The 16,520-nt window shown below is 49.2% G+C and overlaps 2 protein-coding genes across 2 annotated transcripts in view; one reads left to right on the top strand and one right to left on the bottom strand.

The window, feature by feature from the left end:
- HORMAD1 (HORMA domain containing 1) overlaps positions 1–16,520 on the bottom strand; it is a 578,262-nt gene that overhangs the window by 373,178 nt on the left and 188,564 nt on the right. The window lies entirely within an intron of this gene.
- Positions 1,012–15,331, top strand: GABPB2 (GA binding protein transcription factor subunit beta 2). The gene is made up of 9 exons (XM_083477230.1): positions 1,012–1,234; positions 3,045–3,184; positions 4,829–4,996; positions 5,584–5,778; positions 7,130–7,280; positions 7,406–7,519; positions 8,689–8,871; positions 9,977–10,125; positions 11,097–15,331. Exons 2-9 carry the CDS (start codon positions 3,077–3,079, stop codon positions 11,373–11,375), a joined length of 1,347 nt encoding a protein of 448 aa, XP_083333356.1. The 5' UTR covers positions 1,012–1,234; positions 3,045–3,076; the 3' UTR covers positions 11,376–15,331.

The raw sequence follows: 16,520 nt of genomic DNA on the forward strand, positions 1-16,520 counted from the left end.
GGGGATGAGGCTGAAAGCCGTACATTTAGAGCACCTCCCTATTCAAGAATTATGGGAATTGTAGTTTACCATTGTCAGAGCCACAGTTCCCTGCACCTTTAACAATTGCAGGTTGAATGAACCTAACACCTGTGGCAGCAATTGTAAATGTGCTGAGCTAGATTATTATTATTATTTTAATTTCTTCTTTTATTTCCTATATCTATTTAGTGAATTTTATTTGCTTAGACAATTTATTTCCCGCTAATTGCTATTGCCTCTAACTGGTGCGCAAGGTACGCAGCCTAAAGAAAAAGAAAAATAAGTCAAGCCTCTAAAATCCCATAGGATTTAAATTTTTAATAAAAAGAATGCAATGTAAGAAATAATGGGAGTGGTTGAAATACAATTAGAAGCCAACGCGAACATTTAATGCGGCATCTCCCCTCGGGCCACCAGTGTGGAGTTCGCGAAGCACACCCTGGGACCCCAGAAGACCGGAAAATAAATAAATTTAAAATGACTTCTTAAGGCAAACCAGTGCAAAAGAATGAAGCAGTAATTCACGAATAACATCTCCTCTCTGGAGCAGAAAAATAAGCTGAAGACATCAGTGTTGAGGTTTTTGGGCAAATTTTAGCTTTGAAAAGCCTTGGGAAAAATCACCAATATTCAAATTGCGACTTACCGCCATAGAGAAGCCCATGCCTAGAGCAGCTCCATTGCTCAGCGCCGATAGACTATCAGCCTATAGAGGGATAGAGAGGAAGGAGGAGGGGAAACAAACATGGCCGCTCCCCATAGAGGTGACAAGTGATAGAGCGTCCGAGAAAATCCTCGGGTCAACCATGGCCGCTTACCATTGTACCATGGAGATGGCGCGGATAGAGCGGCAACCCCTCTAGGAAGAGAGCGGGAGAACGCACGTCGGAGGAAGGGGGTGGGCTTTCCCCATACGTACCGGATATATCCATTGTGAGACGCTCCCTCACCTCGGCGGCTTCGTTTTCAAACCCAGCCGAGGCGAACTTCCGGTTCCGCCATTTTGCCTCCCTTTCGGCGCCGAGGGGGGGAGGGGAGGAGAGGGGAGGGGCTTGAAAAACAAAACCAATTTAATATATATATATATTTTCCCATGATGATAATAACCTATATTTTTAAAAAAGGCTAAAGGCTTTTTTTTTTTTTTTAAAGGAAAGATGCCGGTAGGAAGTTAGGAGAGGAGAAGAACCGAACCCCAGACGCCTCTGAGGGGGTGAGTGAAGGGGGGAAAGGGGGTGGAGAGGGGTCGTTGTTGGGGGTGGGGGTGGGAAGCCGGTTGGCTTTATGGGGGGGGCAGTTGGCGTGAGGGGATGAGGCGGCGGAGGCCCGAGAGAGAGAGGGAGAGTGAGAAAGAAAGAAAGAAAGAAAAGGAAGAAAGAAAGAAAAAGGAAGGAAGGAAAGAGACGACCTCGCAGGGCTGTTGTGAAGAAGAAAGAGAGAGAAATAAAGGAGGGAAAGCGCCACGTCCGCCGCCTCGAGCTCCTCGCAAGAAAGGGCAGCCTTAGAAATAACGCTGGATTTCATGCAGGAATCAAACACACAAATTCTTTGATTCTTCCTCTTCTTCTTCTTTTAATGAAGCGGTATATAAACCAACAGGTAAATGCTGGGAGCAATGGCAATAAAGTAATAGAAACTCGAAACAACCACACTAAGCAAAGCAGATCCTGCCCCACAGAAAAGAGGCCACAAATATTTGTGTATGTGTTTTTTTTTTTGAAACCGCTTTAAACTAAGGGAAGCTTTTCCCCTAATGGGTTTGCTAGTTTTCAAGGTTGCAGAAGACTCTTTGGGGCAGGAAGACCTGTAAGGGGAGTGATGGGAGTGGTTTTCTTCCCCCCCCCTAAAATAGGTATCAAGGATTATGGATTTAATTTGGCTTCATTCCCAAGAGAGACCTCGAAGCCCTTTGCCGTATAATGACGGACGCGCGCGTGCGCGCGCGCACACACACACACATATATATGTGTGTGTATAATGTAATATCTAAAATGTAATACACACACACATATATATAGAGGGACAGAAGACACACACACACACATATATGTGTGTGTATGTATATATAATGCAATATCTAAAATGTAATACACACACACACACACATATATATATATAGGGACAGAAGACACACACATATATATGTGTGTGTGTATAATGTAATATCTAAAATGTAACACACACACACACACACACACATATATATATAGGGACAGAAACAGGATGCTAAAAAAAGACAGGAGAGGCGTGGGGTCTTGCCAATACATTTGAGTGGAAATACAACAAACAAGCACACTTCTCTCCTCCCTGTAACCCCATTTTCAGGTCCTGCCTTTGGTGGGGATCCAGAGGGAGGAGGAGGCCTCCCCCCCTTTATCTTATCTCATCGTTTCTTGGTGCGGGGGAACATGCCTGCCTCTGTGGGTGGATGCCATGTGCATTTCAATGAAATATTAGCGTTCGCTTCCCCCCCCAGTTTTAATATTTGTACATACCCGTTCGTATGTGTACGATGTAAATATCAAGTGGAAACATCCTTTACGTGTTTATTTTAAATATGCGTATACACGTGTGCCTGTTCACATTCATTATTTCTGTACTGCTCGACAAGTCTTGATTGCAAGGAAGCCTCTGAACGGTTTGCAAAGATACCATGTGTATCTTTCACGTAAAAGTTTCTAGGGGGTTTGTTTGCCCTGTCGCAGCGAGATCAAGGACTCGCCTCCTGGCAGCCAGCTAGGCCAGTGGCAAGGGATGATGGGAGATGAAGTCCAACGACATTGGGAAGGCTGCAGGTTTCTCACTCCCTGCTGTAAAGAATTGGCCTTGCTGTATTGTGAACCAGCACTTAAGGTCTTACCTGTTGCACTGTGCTCCTGGCAAGTGGTTATAGGAGGGGCTGGAGCATTTAATAATTGTCATGCCTTTTAAAATGCTAAATTATAGCCTTGTGGGGTTTGATGTCCTCTCCTTGAACCGTACCGTATCCTCTGCTCTCTCTCGCACCCCATGTCAAACTCCAGATTTTTGAAACCATCTGTTCCCATGTATCAAGATGTCCCTGGTGGACCTGGGGAAGAGGCTGCTGGAAGCGGCTCGCAAAGGCCAAGATGACGAAGTCAGGACGTTGATGGCAAACGGGGCGCCTTTCACTACGGACTGGGTGTGTATGGAGGGCAACAATATTGCGGGGGACGGGAGAGAAGGTTCTTTTGCTGGGATCACAGCAACAAATTCATGGCTACTAGACACGATGGCTCTGCTCCGCTTGCACACAGTGTTTCTAAATACAGTGGTACCTCGGGTTACAGACGCTTCAGGTTACGGACTGCACTAACCCAGAAATAGTACCTCTGGTTAAGATCTTTGCTTCAGGATAAGAACAGAAATCACATGGCGGCGGCGCGGCAGCAGCAGGAGGCCACATTAGCTAAAGTGGTGCTTCAGGTTAAGAACAGTTTCAGGTTAAGAACGGACCTCCAGAACGAATTAAGTTCTTAACCCGAGGTACCACTGTACCAGCTGCTGAATTCCATGGGAGTGGAGCGGGATGTGCTGCTCAAATCCTACTTGCTTGTTTCTTATGTACTATAGAGCTATGGTCTATTTTTTAATTTATTGAATTTATATCCTGCGCTTTGTCCCGAAGGAGCCCCGGGAGCAAGCAGATACAGTAGTACCTTGGTTCTCGAACTTAATCTGTTCCGGGAGTCCGTTCGACTCCCAAAACCATTCGAAAACCAAGGTGTGGTTTCCGATTGGCTGCAGGAGCTTCCTGCACTCCATCGGAAGCTGCGTCGGACGTTTGGCTTCCGAAAAGCATTCACAAACCGAAACACTTAATTCCGGGTTTGCAGCGTTCGGGAGCCGATTTGTTCATCAACTAAGCTGTTTGAGAACCAAGGTACCACTGAATACAATTTAACAACAAAGCAAAACATTTGAAAGCAGTTCTGAAAACAATTACAATTAAAAGCATCTAAAAGCAAGTACAGTTAGGAATTTAGGAACACTCTAAAGGCAACTACAATAAAAAACATTTGTGCATCTGATGATCTTGAGGGCCTCTCTGTATTCCTCAGCCACCAAATTCCTGGGAGAGTTTTCAGATTGCTCCTGGAAGTTAATGATGATGGAGACAGGTGCACTTTGCTAGGGAAAGCATTTCACAACCGGGGAGCCACTACTGAAAAGGCCCTGTAATGGGTCAGTGCCAACCAGGCGGCTCCCAGTGGCGGCAGCATCAACAAGGCTTCACCTGCTGATTGTGGGGTCTGGGGCATTTTGTACTGGGGAAGGTGCTCTATTAGGTACTTGGGTCCCAAACCTTTTAAGGGTTTATATGCTCATACTAACACATCTGCTGAAATAAGTAATTGTGGATTTGTGAACAGTATATTATGTCTATTCTATGCAACTCTGTCTGCACCAGTTTCAGAGGAGCCCAGATTTGCAACCTCTCAGACAGTGTTGGACTCCCAGCTCCCATCAGTGTACCTGCCCATTGGCTGTGCTGATGGGGCATGATGGGCGCTGGAAGCGATTGACATCTGGAGGGGCATAGGTTCCCTACACACTTGTTATAGAAGACTGCATGGTCAGCTGAAGCCATTTGTCCCCCACTCCCCTGTCCACAAGGCACAAAGTCCCTGCATGCCTCCTGAGTCCCGGAGATTGCGTGCCGCCTTGAATACAAGGGGAGCGTCCGCAGAGCCGTAGACGAGCCCGTTCATCGTGGAGCATAGTCAGGGACGGTGGACTATGCAGTAAAAGGGTGGTAACGTTTTCCTGTTCATTTGTCCGGCAGCTGGGAACATCCCCTCTTCACCTGGCAGCTCAACATGGCCACTATTCCACGGCGGAAGTCCTGCTCCGAGCGGGAGTGAGCAGAGACGCACGGACCAAGGTGGACAGGACGCCGCTGCACATGGCGGCCGCTGACGGGCACTCGCACATCGTGGAGCTCCTCATCAGGGTAAGCGAGGTTCTGTTGTAACGGGAGTGGCTTTAAAAAGACCTGAGCAACGGTTAAGGGTAAGCGACCAGGTGTCAGGTTGGGAATAACAGCAGAACCTAAAGCCCACCATCTGTTTTCACCCATAGAAGCAGTAATAAGAAATAATCCTCCATTCCCTCTCATCTCCTGAACCTTCACTGATTCGTTTACCCACATCTTGCTTTTGTCATAGTGTCTTGTTCAGGCATAGGCAACCTTTGGCCCTCCAGATGTTTTGGACTACAATTCCCATCGTCCCTGACCACTGGTCCTGTTAGCTAGGGATCATGGGAGTTGTAGGCCAAAACATCTGGAGGGCCGAAGGTTGCCTATGCCTGGTCTTGTTGGTACATTGGGACAGACTAGCATAGTTGTATTCCTGTTGTCTTGACTGTGGCTAGAGTAGCATTTGCGCCAGTGTAGAGAGCTGAAAAGCACTTCCTTGGAGCATCCTTGATGGTGTGGCCGGTTTGATTTCTTTGCACGGCCGGGGAGCAGCGTTCCCATGCTCCTCTTGAAATTGGCTTTGACCCATAGCTGCTGTTTCTCTCCCCCCTGCTCGTCAGAACGGTGCCGACGTGAACGCCAAGGACATGCTGAAGATGACGGCGTTGCACTGGGCGACGGAGCACAACCACCGCGACGTCGTTGAGCTGCTCGTCAAGTACGGGGCCAATGTGCACGCCTTCAGCAAGTTTGACAAGTCTGCCTTTGACATCGCGCTGGACAAGAACAACCCAGAGACCTTGTTGATACTTCAGGTGGGAGAAAAACGCTGCCTTTTTGTTCCCAACAGAACACCAGCCCTGATAAACCGTATCTTAATGAGGACCTAAAAGGATATTAAATATCCCAAACACCCTCCAAAACAGCAGTGCTTAATTATTATTATTATTATTATTATTATTATTATTATTATTATTATTTTATTTATTTATTTATTTATTTATTTATTTATTTCTTGCTGTCTGAACCTCCATTGGCAAAGGAGCTGAGTGAGTTCCTTCTGTGAGGGTGTCCCACAATCCAAGCACCCTCGCCACGAAAGGAGCACATCAGACAGTGAGGGAAAGGGGTGAGTAGAGGAGCAGGTAGAGGCCTTAGGAGATCCTGGCCCAACGCTGTTATCTGGGTCTAGGATAATGCTATGCTTGTGGTTAGCAATACTGGCGTTTATCTCTTTTAGACCCGAAGGACTGGCACCTAAAAATAACACTGCCTCTTTTAGATTTCTGGTGTCTTTCTCCCACCTCACAGCTGAAGCAGAATACGCTGACAAGCCTTGAAAGTTTGATTTCTTTTGACCCAAGGCAGTGGTTTTATCTACGTATTTGGCAAGATTTTTTAGCAGTTTGCATAAAACAGTATAAAACATTCATAAAAAACACTGATAGAACCAAAGGTTCAAAACTAATGGATGTCCAGTTCATCAAAATAGAAATAAAACCGGAAGTTTTAAAAGCAGGCGTACGTAATAAGAAGGCGTGTCTGAGTGTGTGTACGTAAATGAAAAATGTTTTAAGCAGACGTTGCAAAGAGTACAGTTGTACTTTCGTTGCCGAATGCCTTGGTACTCGTACGTTTTGGCTCCCAAACTATTGAAAACCAGAAGTGAGTGTTCCAGTTTTCAAATGATTTTTGGAAGCTGAACATCTGGCAGGGCTTCTGTGGTTTCTGATTGAGTGCAGGAAGCTCCTGCAGCCAATTGGAAGCCACACCTTGGTTTTTGAACGGTTCCAGCAGTCGAACGGTGACTGTATGGTGAAGGCATTTTCCTAATGTCAATGAGCAGTGCTGCAACGCTGAAAGATTGATTCCTTGCAAGTGTGAAAGCAGTTGAGTAGGCACATATGGAGCAAGGTGATTCCCCATTGAGTTTGGCTGGGTAACAAATCGGCACCCAGTGCAGATCTCTGAGCCTGAAGTGTAACACGCTGAGAGGGTCTTGCTCCTGTCAGGTGTTGTACCGCAAGAACGGCACTTTCTGGACCAAGCATTCTCCAGCAATGGGCTTGCAAAGAGGCGGGTGGATGTGGCAACTGGAAGGCTGTTTTGGGACAAGCGTTTAGGGACGAACATCTGCCTGAATCATGGCATCGTTCTCTTCCTCAGGAAGCAATGCAAAACCAGGTCAACACCAACCCCGAGAGAGTGAACCCGGTCCCAGGCTCCGTCACCGTGGGCCAGCCGTTTATTTTGGCTTCAGGGGACATGATGAGTCTGGCCAGCATCGTCTCCTCGGCAGGCACCAAAACAACCTCAGGTAGGACTCTGGCAACGGCCGCACCCACTTCCTCCCCTCTTGCTGTGTCAACACAGGACAGTGAAACCGCCTCTGCGCGTGTCTCTGTTAACATCCTTTGTTCCCTCTTCCACCCTCCCGGGCAGGCGATTCCCACATTTCCACGGTGCAGTTTCCAAACTCAACAACCTCAGTCCTCGCCACGCTGGCAGCCATCGCAGAAGCCTCCGGCCCACTTTCCAACTCAAACAGAGGCCCCGGTAGGTCGAAAGGAATCTGGGTATTAGTCGCCAGGGATGGGTGGACGGGTGGAAAGACTTTGGGCATTGTCCCTATGCAGGCTGTCTCAACTCTGATGGGAAAAAGCAGGTCATCTCTGCTCCCTCTCCAGCACCCTCCTGTCCATCCAGATCATAAGCAGGGAGGGGGGGGGGGGATTGGCTTAGCTCGCTGGACTTCCCCCAGTAACCTGGTGGGCATTATAAAAACAAACTAGTTACTTACAGTAGCGTGCTCTTTAACGAATGCTAGCAATAAAAATAAACAGAAAAGCAATACAGAAAAGTTACAGAATCCTATAAACAAGACCAATAAACAAAGAAACAATTGCATCATAAGGTAAACGAACAAAATTACAACATGAATTAATATTTCCAGTTTAACAAAATGCAAGCCTCAAGGCTAGCAGGGCTGCCTGGTACCCACTGCTTAACCCCTGAGAGACCTGCCGCAAAGACACACTTCTGAAACATTTAGGGGTAGGATGAGGAACCAGCGACTCTTCAGATGCTGACTCCAACCCCCAGCAGCCAGCAAGGCCAGAGGTTGTAGACGCAGCAACATCTGGATAGCAACAAACTCCCCATCCCTGTTCGGATCCTCATAAGCCTTATATATACACACACACACACACACACACACACACACACACACACATATGTGGAAACAAAGAGCTAGTAGTGTTACTCCCCCTCCAATCCCTCCAAGGTGCATTTTAAAGCAGGGAGAGGGAAACTGTCTGCCCCCCACCAGCAGGACAAATAAGTCAGGGGTGAGCATCCGGCAGGCCTCAGGTCCCACCAGTCCTGAGTTAGGCCATTCAAGGTCTCTGTGTTCAGAAAACAGCCATGCCCCTACGCAAAAAAGGGAGCTAGAAACCCTTCTGTTCTCTGTGCTGCCATGAGGTCTAGAAACCTCATTTTGAGTTTCTCGAGCCCATTCCAACAAACGTGAAAACCGCAGCTGCGTGTGGGTTGCTAGACCTCATTTGTTCATTTTCTTTGTGGCTCCAGTTCGTAAGCGCTGCGTTTGTCCAGGTGGCCCCCAAAGCTGTGATTTAAGCTCTTCCCTCCCTGTTTAAATTTTTTAGAAAGTAAAAGAAGTGGCTGAGCTCTTGCCTTTGACTTCTTTCTTTCTCTTTTTTTTGCAGCGTCTGAGGAAACAGTGGACTCCAGCTCTGCCAGTTCCCCCCTCCAGCACGTGGTCGGTGGCGGGGGCCGGCGGATTATCACGATCATGACCGACGGCGTCCATCTGGGCAACCTCCAGGCGGCCCTTCCCAGTGGGGCCCTCGGCCAGCCCTTCATCGTGACGATGCAGAATGGGCAGCAAGGTAAAGGGGGGGGGGGGACGACTCCAGGGGAGAGGTGCAAGCTGCTCCCTCAGCCAGCATCAAACAGAAGAGCAGAGAGTGTGGGGGGGACACCTCTGGCCCTTCCAGTGTGGCTGGACACTGACTGACTACATCTGGGAGGTGTTATGAGAGCCACCTTAAAATTCCCGGAGAAGACAAGCAGGCTTCTTCTTCTGTTGCTCTGGAGTGGAGGATCCTAAGCAGCAGTTTCATAGGACAAGGAGATGCCAACCAAACATTAAGAAGAACTTTCTGACGGCAAGAGCTGTTTGACAGTGGAATGGACAATTTTGGAAGGTGATGGACTCCCCTTCCCCGTAGGTTTTTAAGCAGAAGTTGGGTGGCCGTCAGTCAGGACTTCCTTAGCTGTCATTGCTGCATTGCAGGGATTTTGGACTGTGATCACCCGTCCCTGGCCTTTGGAGGGCATCCCTGTCTGGAAGGCAACAGGTTGTCAAAGGCCTGTATGGTATCTTTTTGGCCTGGCAAGCCAGACCCCATCTCTGCCCCACATTCCCCTACCACAGTCCCAACTGCGTGGGGCCACCCATCCGAAGGAACTTGGCTGAAGATCGTGGGTATGAAATAGGGTTGCTGTTTGGAAAACCCCAAAGTTGACGAGCCTTTTAAAGACAAACCCCAAAGTTGTTGAGTTTTGTTTTTTTTACAAACATGCCAAAAACACCTTGCGATTTTTCAATTGAGTTGTCTTAAGATCCAGGACAAAGCCAGACGTCAATTCTGCCTTTGAAATCCCAGAAATGTCCGGCAAAATCCGGGCGTATGGCAGCCCTGTATAAAACAATAGAAACAATAATACTGTTATTATTTTTATTAGCATGCCACACTTCAGTCTCGGGTACCAAGGGGAGTTACAGCAATTTAAATACAGTATTAAAGAAATTGAATTGAGCTGTGAACTGAAGATGAACCAACTGTAAAGGGATGAACGTGAACTGCAGTTAGTTGAGGCTGGAATGGCTCCCGTTCTAAAAACTGGACTTTCCAGCCCCTGAGCAGCACTGTATGCTTTCCTCCCCTCACCAGAATTCCCTGTGTCTCTCCCTCCCCCCTCCCCTTGCAGTCCTCACAGTGCCTGCTGGTCAGGTCGCAGAAGAAACCGTCATTGAGGAGCAAAGTGACAGCGATCACCACATAGTAGAGGAGGAGGAGGAGCCCCCTGCCAAGAGGATCAAGGTAGAGGAAGTTGCAGATGACCTGGAAGAAAGCAAGGTAAAGTGGGGGGGGGGGGGGAACCCAATGCCTTTTGGGCGCCCATGTCCTAGAATGGCGAGAAATTTTACTTTTACAATGGTACCTTGGATCCCAAACGCCCTGGAACCCGAACGTTTTGGCTCCCAAGCAATTGAAACCTGGAAGTGATTGTTCTGGTTTGCGAGTGTTCTTTTGGAAGCCAAACGTCCCACAGGGCTTCTGTGGCTTCTGATTGGCTGCAGGAGCTTCCGGAAGCTCTGATTTGGTTTTCGAACGTTTTGGAAATCAAATGGACTTCCGGAATGGATTCCGTTTGACTTCCAAGCTACGACTGCTGTTATTTTGTTGCAATCATATCCCATCATTTTCCCTCCCAAGAAACTCAACATGGCGTAATCTGGGGAACCGGGTTCGGGTCTCCGCTCCTCCACATGCAGCTGCTGGGTGACCTTGGGCCAGTCACACTTCTCTGAAGTCTCTCAGCCCCACTCACCTCACAGAGTGTTTGTTGTGGAGGAGGAAGGGAAAAGGAGATTGTTAGCCGCTTTGAGACTCCTTCGGGTAGTGATAAAGTGGGATATCAAATCCAAACTCTTCTTCTTTATTCTCACAATAGCCCTGTGAGATAGGTTAGGCTGAGAGGCAGCAGCCGGCCCAAGGAGCTTCATGGGCAAGCGGCAGGATTTGAACCCTGGTCTCTCCCTGGTCCTAGTCTGACACTCTTAAGCACAAGTAGTTCTCCCTTTTTGCCAGAAAGATTTTACTTGTGCGGAATATTCCATCCCTTCGCCGAGGGAAGATGGATGGGGCCTCTGTGCTTTCCCCCTCTGCAGTTCATGAGGTCTAGAACCTTGCTTTTCCCCAGCAGTAAACTGGGATTTTTAGCCCAGCCCTGATCCACCATCCACCCCCCTCTTTGGAAGAAGCCCTCCTCAGCTGCCCTGAGCCGCCCCTCCTGACAAAGACATGGGTCTGCTTCCCCCCCGTAGGAGAGGGAGATTTTGCAGCAGCAGCTGCAGGAAGCCAACCGCCGCGCTCAGGAGTACCGCAGCCGGCTGATGAAGAAGGAGCTGGAGGCCGAGGGGTACCGGCAGAAGCTGGAAGCCATGGACAGGCAACAGGCCAACGGGACGGAAGGGGTCGCGGAGGACGACGGCGAGGGCCAGGCGGTCAGCTCCGCCGCCGTGTCGGAGGAGGAAGCCGTCAGCTCCACGGTGGACCTGGAACTCCCGACCGACGTCGCGGTGGAGACGGTCAGCACCTCGTAACCCTTCAGGTCGCCCTTTCGCTTACTTTCTTAAAATAGGAAAATCTAAAGGATTAAAGCTTGCCTGCGAAAAAGGGGAGAGAAGGAAGCCACACCCCTCCCTCCAAAGAAACTCTGGACAAAAGTCCTTTGGTGGGGGACAGTTCACAGTCAACCCCCCTACCCCCTCTCCTGTCCGTTGTCCTCGCTTTCCCCCCTTTCAGAACAGGGCTTTAAACACACACAGCCATAAAATAAATGCCTTTTTTATAATCTCCCTAGCCGTTCAGAGAAAGATATTTTTGTTACCGGAAGCCCTTTTTATAATCCTCCAGCAAGTGACCTAAAGCACCGAACCAAACCTGGCCCTTTTTATGAGGGCGAGGCAGCCTTATTGTCAGGGTGCCAGCCATCTCTGGAACGGGGTGGGAATGCTGATGTATGCAGCCCAGTTTCTCGGGGGCCCGGAGACAGAAAACAGGAGCAGATCCACAGGACGTTCCCTCCCCCCCCCCACCAAATGGCCCCAGTTGCTGAAGGACCCTGCGTGCAAATTGACAGGAGGCACTCACTTTCCTGTTTCCTGAGGCCTTGACAATAGCCGGTGCGACAGAGGCAAGCTCGCCTCTTAGAAACACTGGCAGCGGCTTGTATCGAAAGCATTGCCCTTGGTGCTGAGCCTCTGAGCTGCCCTCTCTGTACCTCCTGGTGGCCGAGGGGGAGGGTTTTATTAGCTCTGGGGGTTCCCTTGAATTCCAGTCGTTCCTCTCGCTTATCTGGCTGGAGGGGCATGCGTGTATGTGTGTGTGAGAGAGACTGTACAAACCAGCCTTATTAGATTACAAAAGGTAGAAATCCACACCCGTTGCTCCACCCACTATCTCCTCTGGCCCTGCGCACCTCTGCCAGGTGGCCCCTGGAAGATGGGGGTGCAGCCCCTGGGCTGCAGAAGCTTCCCTGGCCCCAGCATAAGCCTGCCTGCCTGTGCCTTGTGAGATGTGCATATTTACCTCTGGCTCAGGGATGGAGGGATGTCTGCAGCCCTTCCGGATGCTTCTAGGCCGCAAGCCTCCTTGTCCTCCTTTAATCCCCATCCTATTCTGACCGGGGCTGGTGGGTCTTGGGGTCAACCTGTGGAAGGCTGCAGGTGTCGTCTCCCCCCTGTTTCTGCCCCCCCAGGCTTGCTCTTCGCTGTATGCAGGCCTTTGGGATATTCAGCTTTCAGAAGGGACCCCAAAGACTCTTGCCCTTGTCTGTCTCCCTTCACCCTTGCGCCCCCAGCCTTCAGTTCTACCCAGAATACAACACGTACCGTATTATTCCGTCTATAAGACGTCCCCATGTATAAGACACCTCCTATTTCGGGGGACTCAAATTTAAGAAAATGGGAAGAGAGATGGCCCCTAAGACGCCCCCCAATTTTTGACATTATTTTGAAGGAAGAAAACCTAGTCTTATACACAGAAAAATACGGTAACTGTTAACAACTGGGCCAATATTTTATAGGAAAGGAAAGAGCCACCCCATTGCGAGGAATCTCACAAACCTAGCTAGTGTGGGGCTTCCGAATCTATTCCCTTTGGACTGCGAAGCCACTGTGCGGCTGAAGCAGGCTTAATTTCAAAAGGTGCATTTATTTATATTTGCCATAGCTCTCTATATTTTTAATATATATATATGTGTGTATGTATATAACTGATCACAGTCCAGTTCCCAGAGTCGTCTTTGTGCCTGTGAGGACTAGAACCACATTTTTTTAAAAAAGAAAACAACCCCAAAAACTGTATTCAGGTTTACACCCGTCTATCTGCTCTGCTGTGTGTTGCACATGATGCCTTAGGGACCGGATGGGGAAGCCTCCATTGTTATCCCTGACAGGTTGGCCACACAGGATGCTGGGAGTTGAAGCCCAACATTGTAGGGGGGACCTAGTACCCCCCCCAGCTATTATAAAATAAAAGTAGGAACTGTAGGGGAACCAGTTAGCCTCTGATAACAGCCCTTGATGTCTCTCACGTCTCCCTGGTTCTGGGGCGTGTGTGTCCAAGGGTGGGTTGAAAGGCAGCCAGCAATAGCACACGTGTAGGAACATAGGAAGAGCTCTGCAGGATCAGGCCGGCGGGAGCTCGTCTGGCCCAGCACCCGGCTCTCACAGTGGCCAAACGCCCCAAGGAACCGAAGGACCTAGATAGACTGTCTCTGGGTCTGGAGGTCCCATAAGAACGTACGGAGAGCCCTGCTGTGCAGGATCAGGCTGAAGGGGACCCATCCTGTCCAGCACCCTGTTCTCACTGTGGCCGACCAGATGCCTCAGATGCAAGCGGGACTCGAGTGGGACGGCAGCAACACACTCCCCGCTTGTGATCCTTGCGGGGCCTTTGTTCCTTCAAAAGGACAATGGGCGAGGCTGATGGTCACCAGCTGAAGTTCCTCATTACCCAGAACAGAGGTCGCCAAGGTGGACGGGGTTTTGCAGCTCTCAGTATCCCTGATGGTTGGCTGTGCCGACGGGGGATGATGGAAGTCCCAGCACCCTCTGCAGGATGAATTTGAAGAAGCGAGGGCCCTGGCAGAGCATAAGAGCAGCTGCCTTGCATACAGAAGGTCCCTGGCTCAGATCCTTGAGGCACCCCCTCTCTTCCTGAAAGCCCAGAGAGCTGCAGCCCAGTGCAAACAGCATTGCCCTTTGCGGACCAACGATCTGCATAAATCAGCTTTCCACATTCCTAAGATTTTCAGGGGTAGCTTATAAAAGCAAATGTCGGGCACATCAGCAACTGAGAACCGATGATTTTGGCGGGGCAGGTTAAACACACTTTCTTGCAGGGCTGTTGTTTAAACATTCCTAAGAGTTGTCCACTGAGCTAGGGATGTCCATGCGCCTCTCTGGATGCGCTTTTGAATCCCTGGTGCAAGCTGTGGGCTTCTCCGTTCCTCCCAAGAGAGGGAGGAAAATCAGGTGTGCAATGGATCACGGACACACAGCCCCGTCCCCCACAAGAAATGGAGACCCCCCTCTCACAAAACTAGGGCCAGATTCACACCCTGTATTGAAAGTACTGCAATACCGCTTTAAGCAGTCATGGCTTCCTCCCAACGAATCCTGGGAGCCGTGGTTTGTTGTGGGTGCTGAGAGATTTTAGGAGACACCCCCCTCCCCAAAATATTGGAGCTATAAGTCCCAGAGTGGTTTAGGAATCAGTCCCTCTTCCCAGGGAACTCTGGGAATTGTAGCTCTGTGAGAGGAAATAGAAAACTTCTAGCAACTCTCAGGACTCTTAGCAAAACTACATCTCCCAGAAGTCTTTGGGGGAAGCCATGACTGTATCGTCGTGGTATATAGCGCTTTGAAATGCACAGTGTTTGCCTGGCCTTGGGCAGAACAAATGAACCGTGAGCAAACAGGTTTCACGAAGAACCTTCCCATCTAGGAGTGAGGGAGGCAGTGAGCACCGAACTCGTGCTCCTGCATTTTTAGGAAAAGGAACCCTATTTATTTAATGTGCAATTTAGAGAAAGGAAATTAAACAGCCTTGCTGCAGCCTTTCACTTTTTAAAGCAGCGATCTTGAAACGATCTTCTAAGTGCTAAGAAACGTAGCACCTTGGCGTTCGCCCGGTGCCTTGGTGGTCTCTGGAGAGAAAGGGGAGCAGACAGAGCGATGACCCTCGTCTCTCGTCAAAACTGCAGCGTCAACGTCGGGGCCCCGCCGGCCTTTTACGGCCACGGACACCTCCTAACTTGGCCCAGCGCAGACTCCAGGAGGCAGCTGTTACAAGTGCCCTACAGATTTGTAGATGACTTTTTCTTTTTTTATTATGAAAAATAGCTTTATGTACAGGCTGGCTTGTTTAAGGGGGGGGAGGGAAATATATTTTATATTTTAGGGTCTTTTGCCCGAAAATGTTACGTTTACAATGTGTACAATTTCCTCTCTTTTTTTGTACTCTGGTTTGGTTAATAAAAGTGCCATGGTCACCCGTTTTCTTTCTGAGCTGGGACATTAAAACAAGTAGGACTCCTTCGTGGAGTAGCGAGACAACCGTTGTTACGGGTTCTGTGGGTCTGGGAGTCTGCGGAGTTCAGCCTGACCCCTTGCAAGGAGGTCCTGCTTCTGGAAGGGTTCCTCGACACCCAGGGCCATGTGTCCACATTTATTACCCATATCTCAGTCTCAAGGGATGGGAGAGCCCATAGTCCTTCAGATATGGCTGGCCTAACCATTGGCCCTGCTGGCTGCCGGGAATCTGAGTCCGACGACGACGTCTGGAGAGCTTCAGGTTCCCCACTGCTGGCTGATAATCCCACGAGACAGGGAGGGAAATGGAAGAAGGGGGTTGCTGAGGAATACAGTGGTACCTCGGGTTAAGTACTTAATTCGTTCTGGAGGTCCGTTCTTAACCTGAAACTGTTCTTAAGCTGAAGCACCATTTTAGCTAATGGGGCCTCCTGCTGCCGCCGTGCCCCCGGAGCACGATTTCTGTTCTCATCCTGAAGCAAAGTTCTTTTTTTAAAAAAATAACTTTTATTAAATTTTCCATTTTAACAATCCAATCAAATTATTCCAAATTATACAAATATGTATCATGTAGTCTGAATATTCTGCCAAATTATAATTTTTTATTGGGACTACCTATGCTTCAAGTTGGGGGGGGGGGGGTTCTGATCATGTCTGAAGCAGAGTTCTTAACCCGAGGTACTATTTCTGGGTTAGTGGAGTCTGTAACTTGAAGTGTATGTAACCTGAAGCGTATGTAACCCGAGGTACCACTGTAATAGGATTGTAGCAGTGGAAGGGACCCCAGAGCACCATCTAGTCGACCCCCCCTGCACTGCAGGAACCACTGATAGAGAACCCCTGAAAGTGGCCATCTAAGTCAAACCAGAAGATTGACTTGCTAGAAGCCTGCTTGCCAAATTCCCGATTCAGAGAGGATTCAAATCGCCCTGAGAATCTTAGGAGAACCAGTCCGAAGGGAAGTTTAGTTACGCTGAAAACGGTGGTTTATTTCCCCCCTTTGACTTGGCATCCCCAGGTGGGAAAACGAGCGCGTTGTTTTCATCCACGGATCTGAGCCCCCGCAAGGTGGCACGGTCCGGACGCCGGCCCCAAATGCCCCCGTCTGCCCTGCAAAGAGCCTAGATCTTGTTAAGATTCCTGGGGCGT

The sequence above is a fragment of the Podarcis liolepis genome, assembly GCF_965112155.1.
Source record: "Podarcis liolepis genome assembly, chromosome: 15".
NCBI lineage: Eukaryota > Metazoa > Chordata > Lepidosauria > Squamata > Lacertidae > Podarcis > Podarcis liolepis.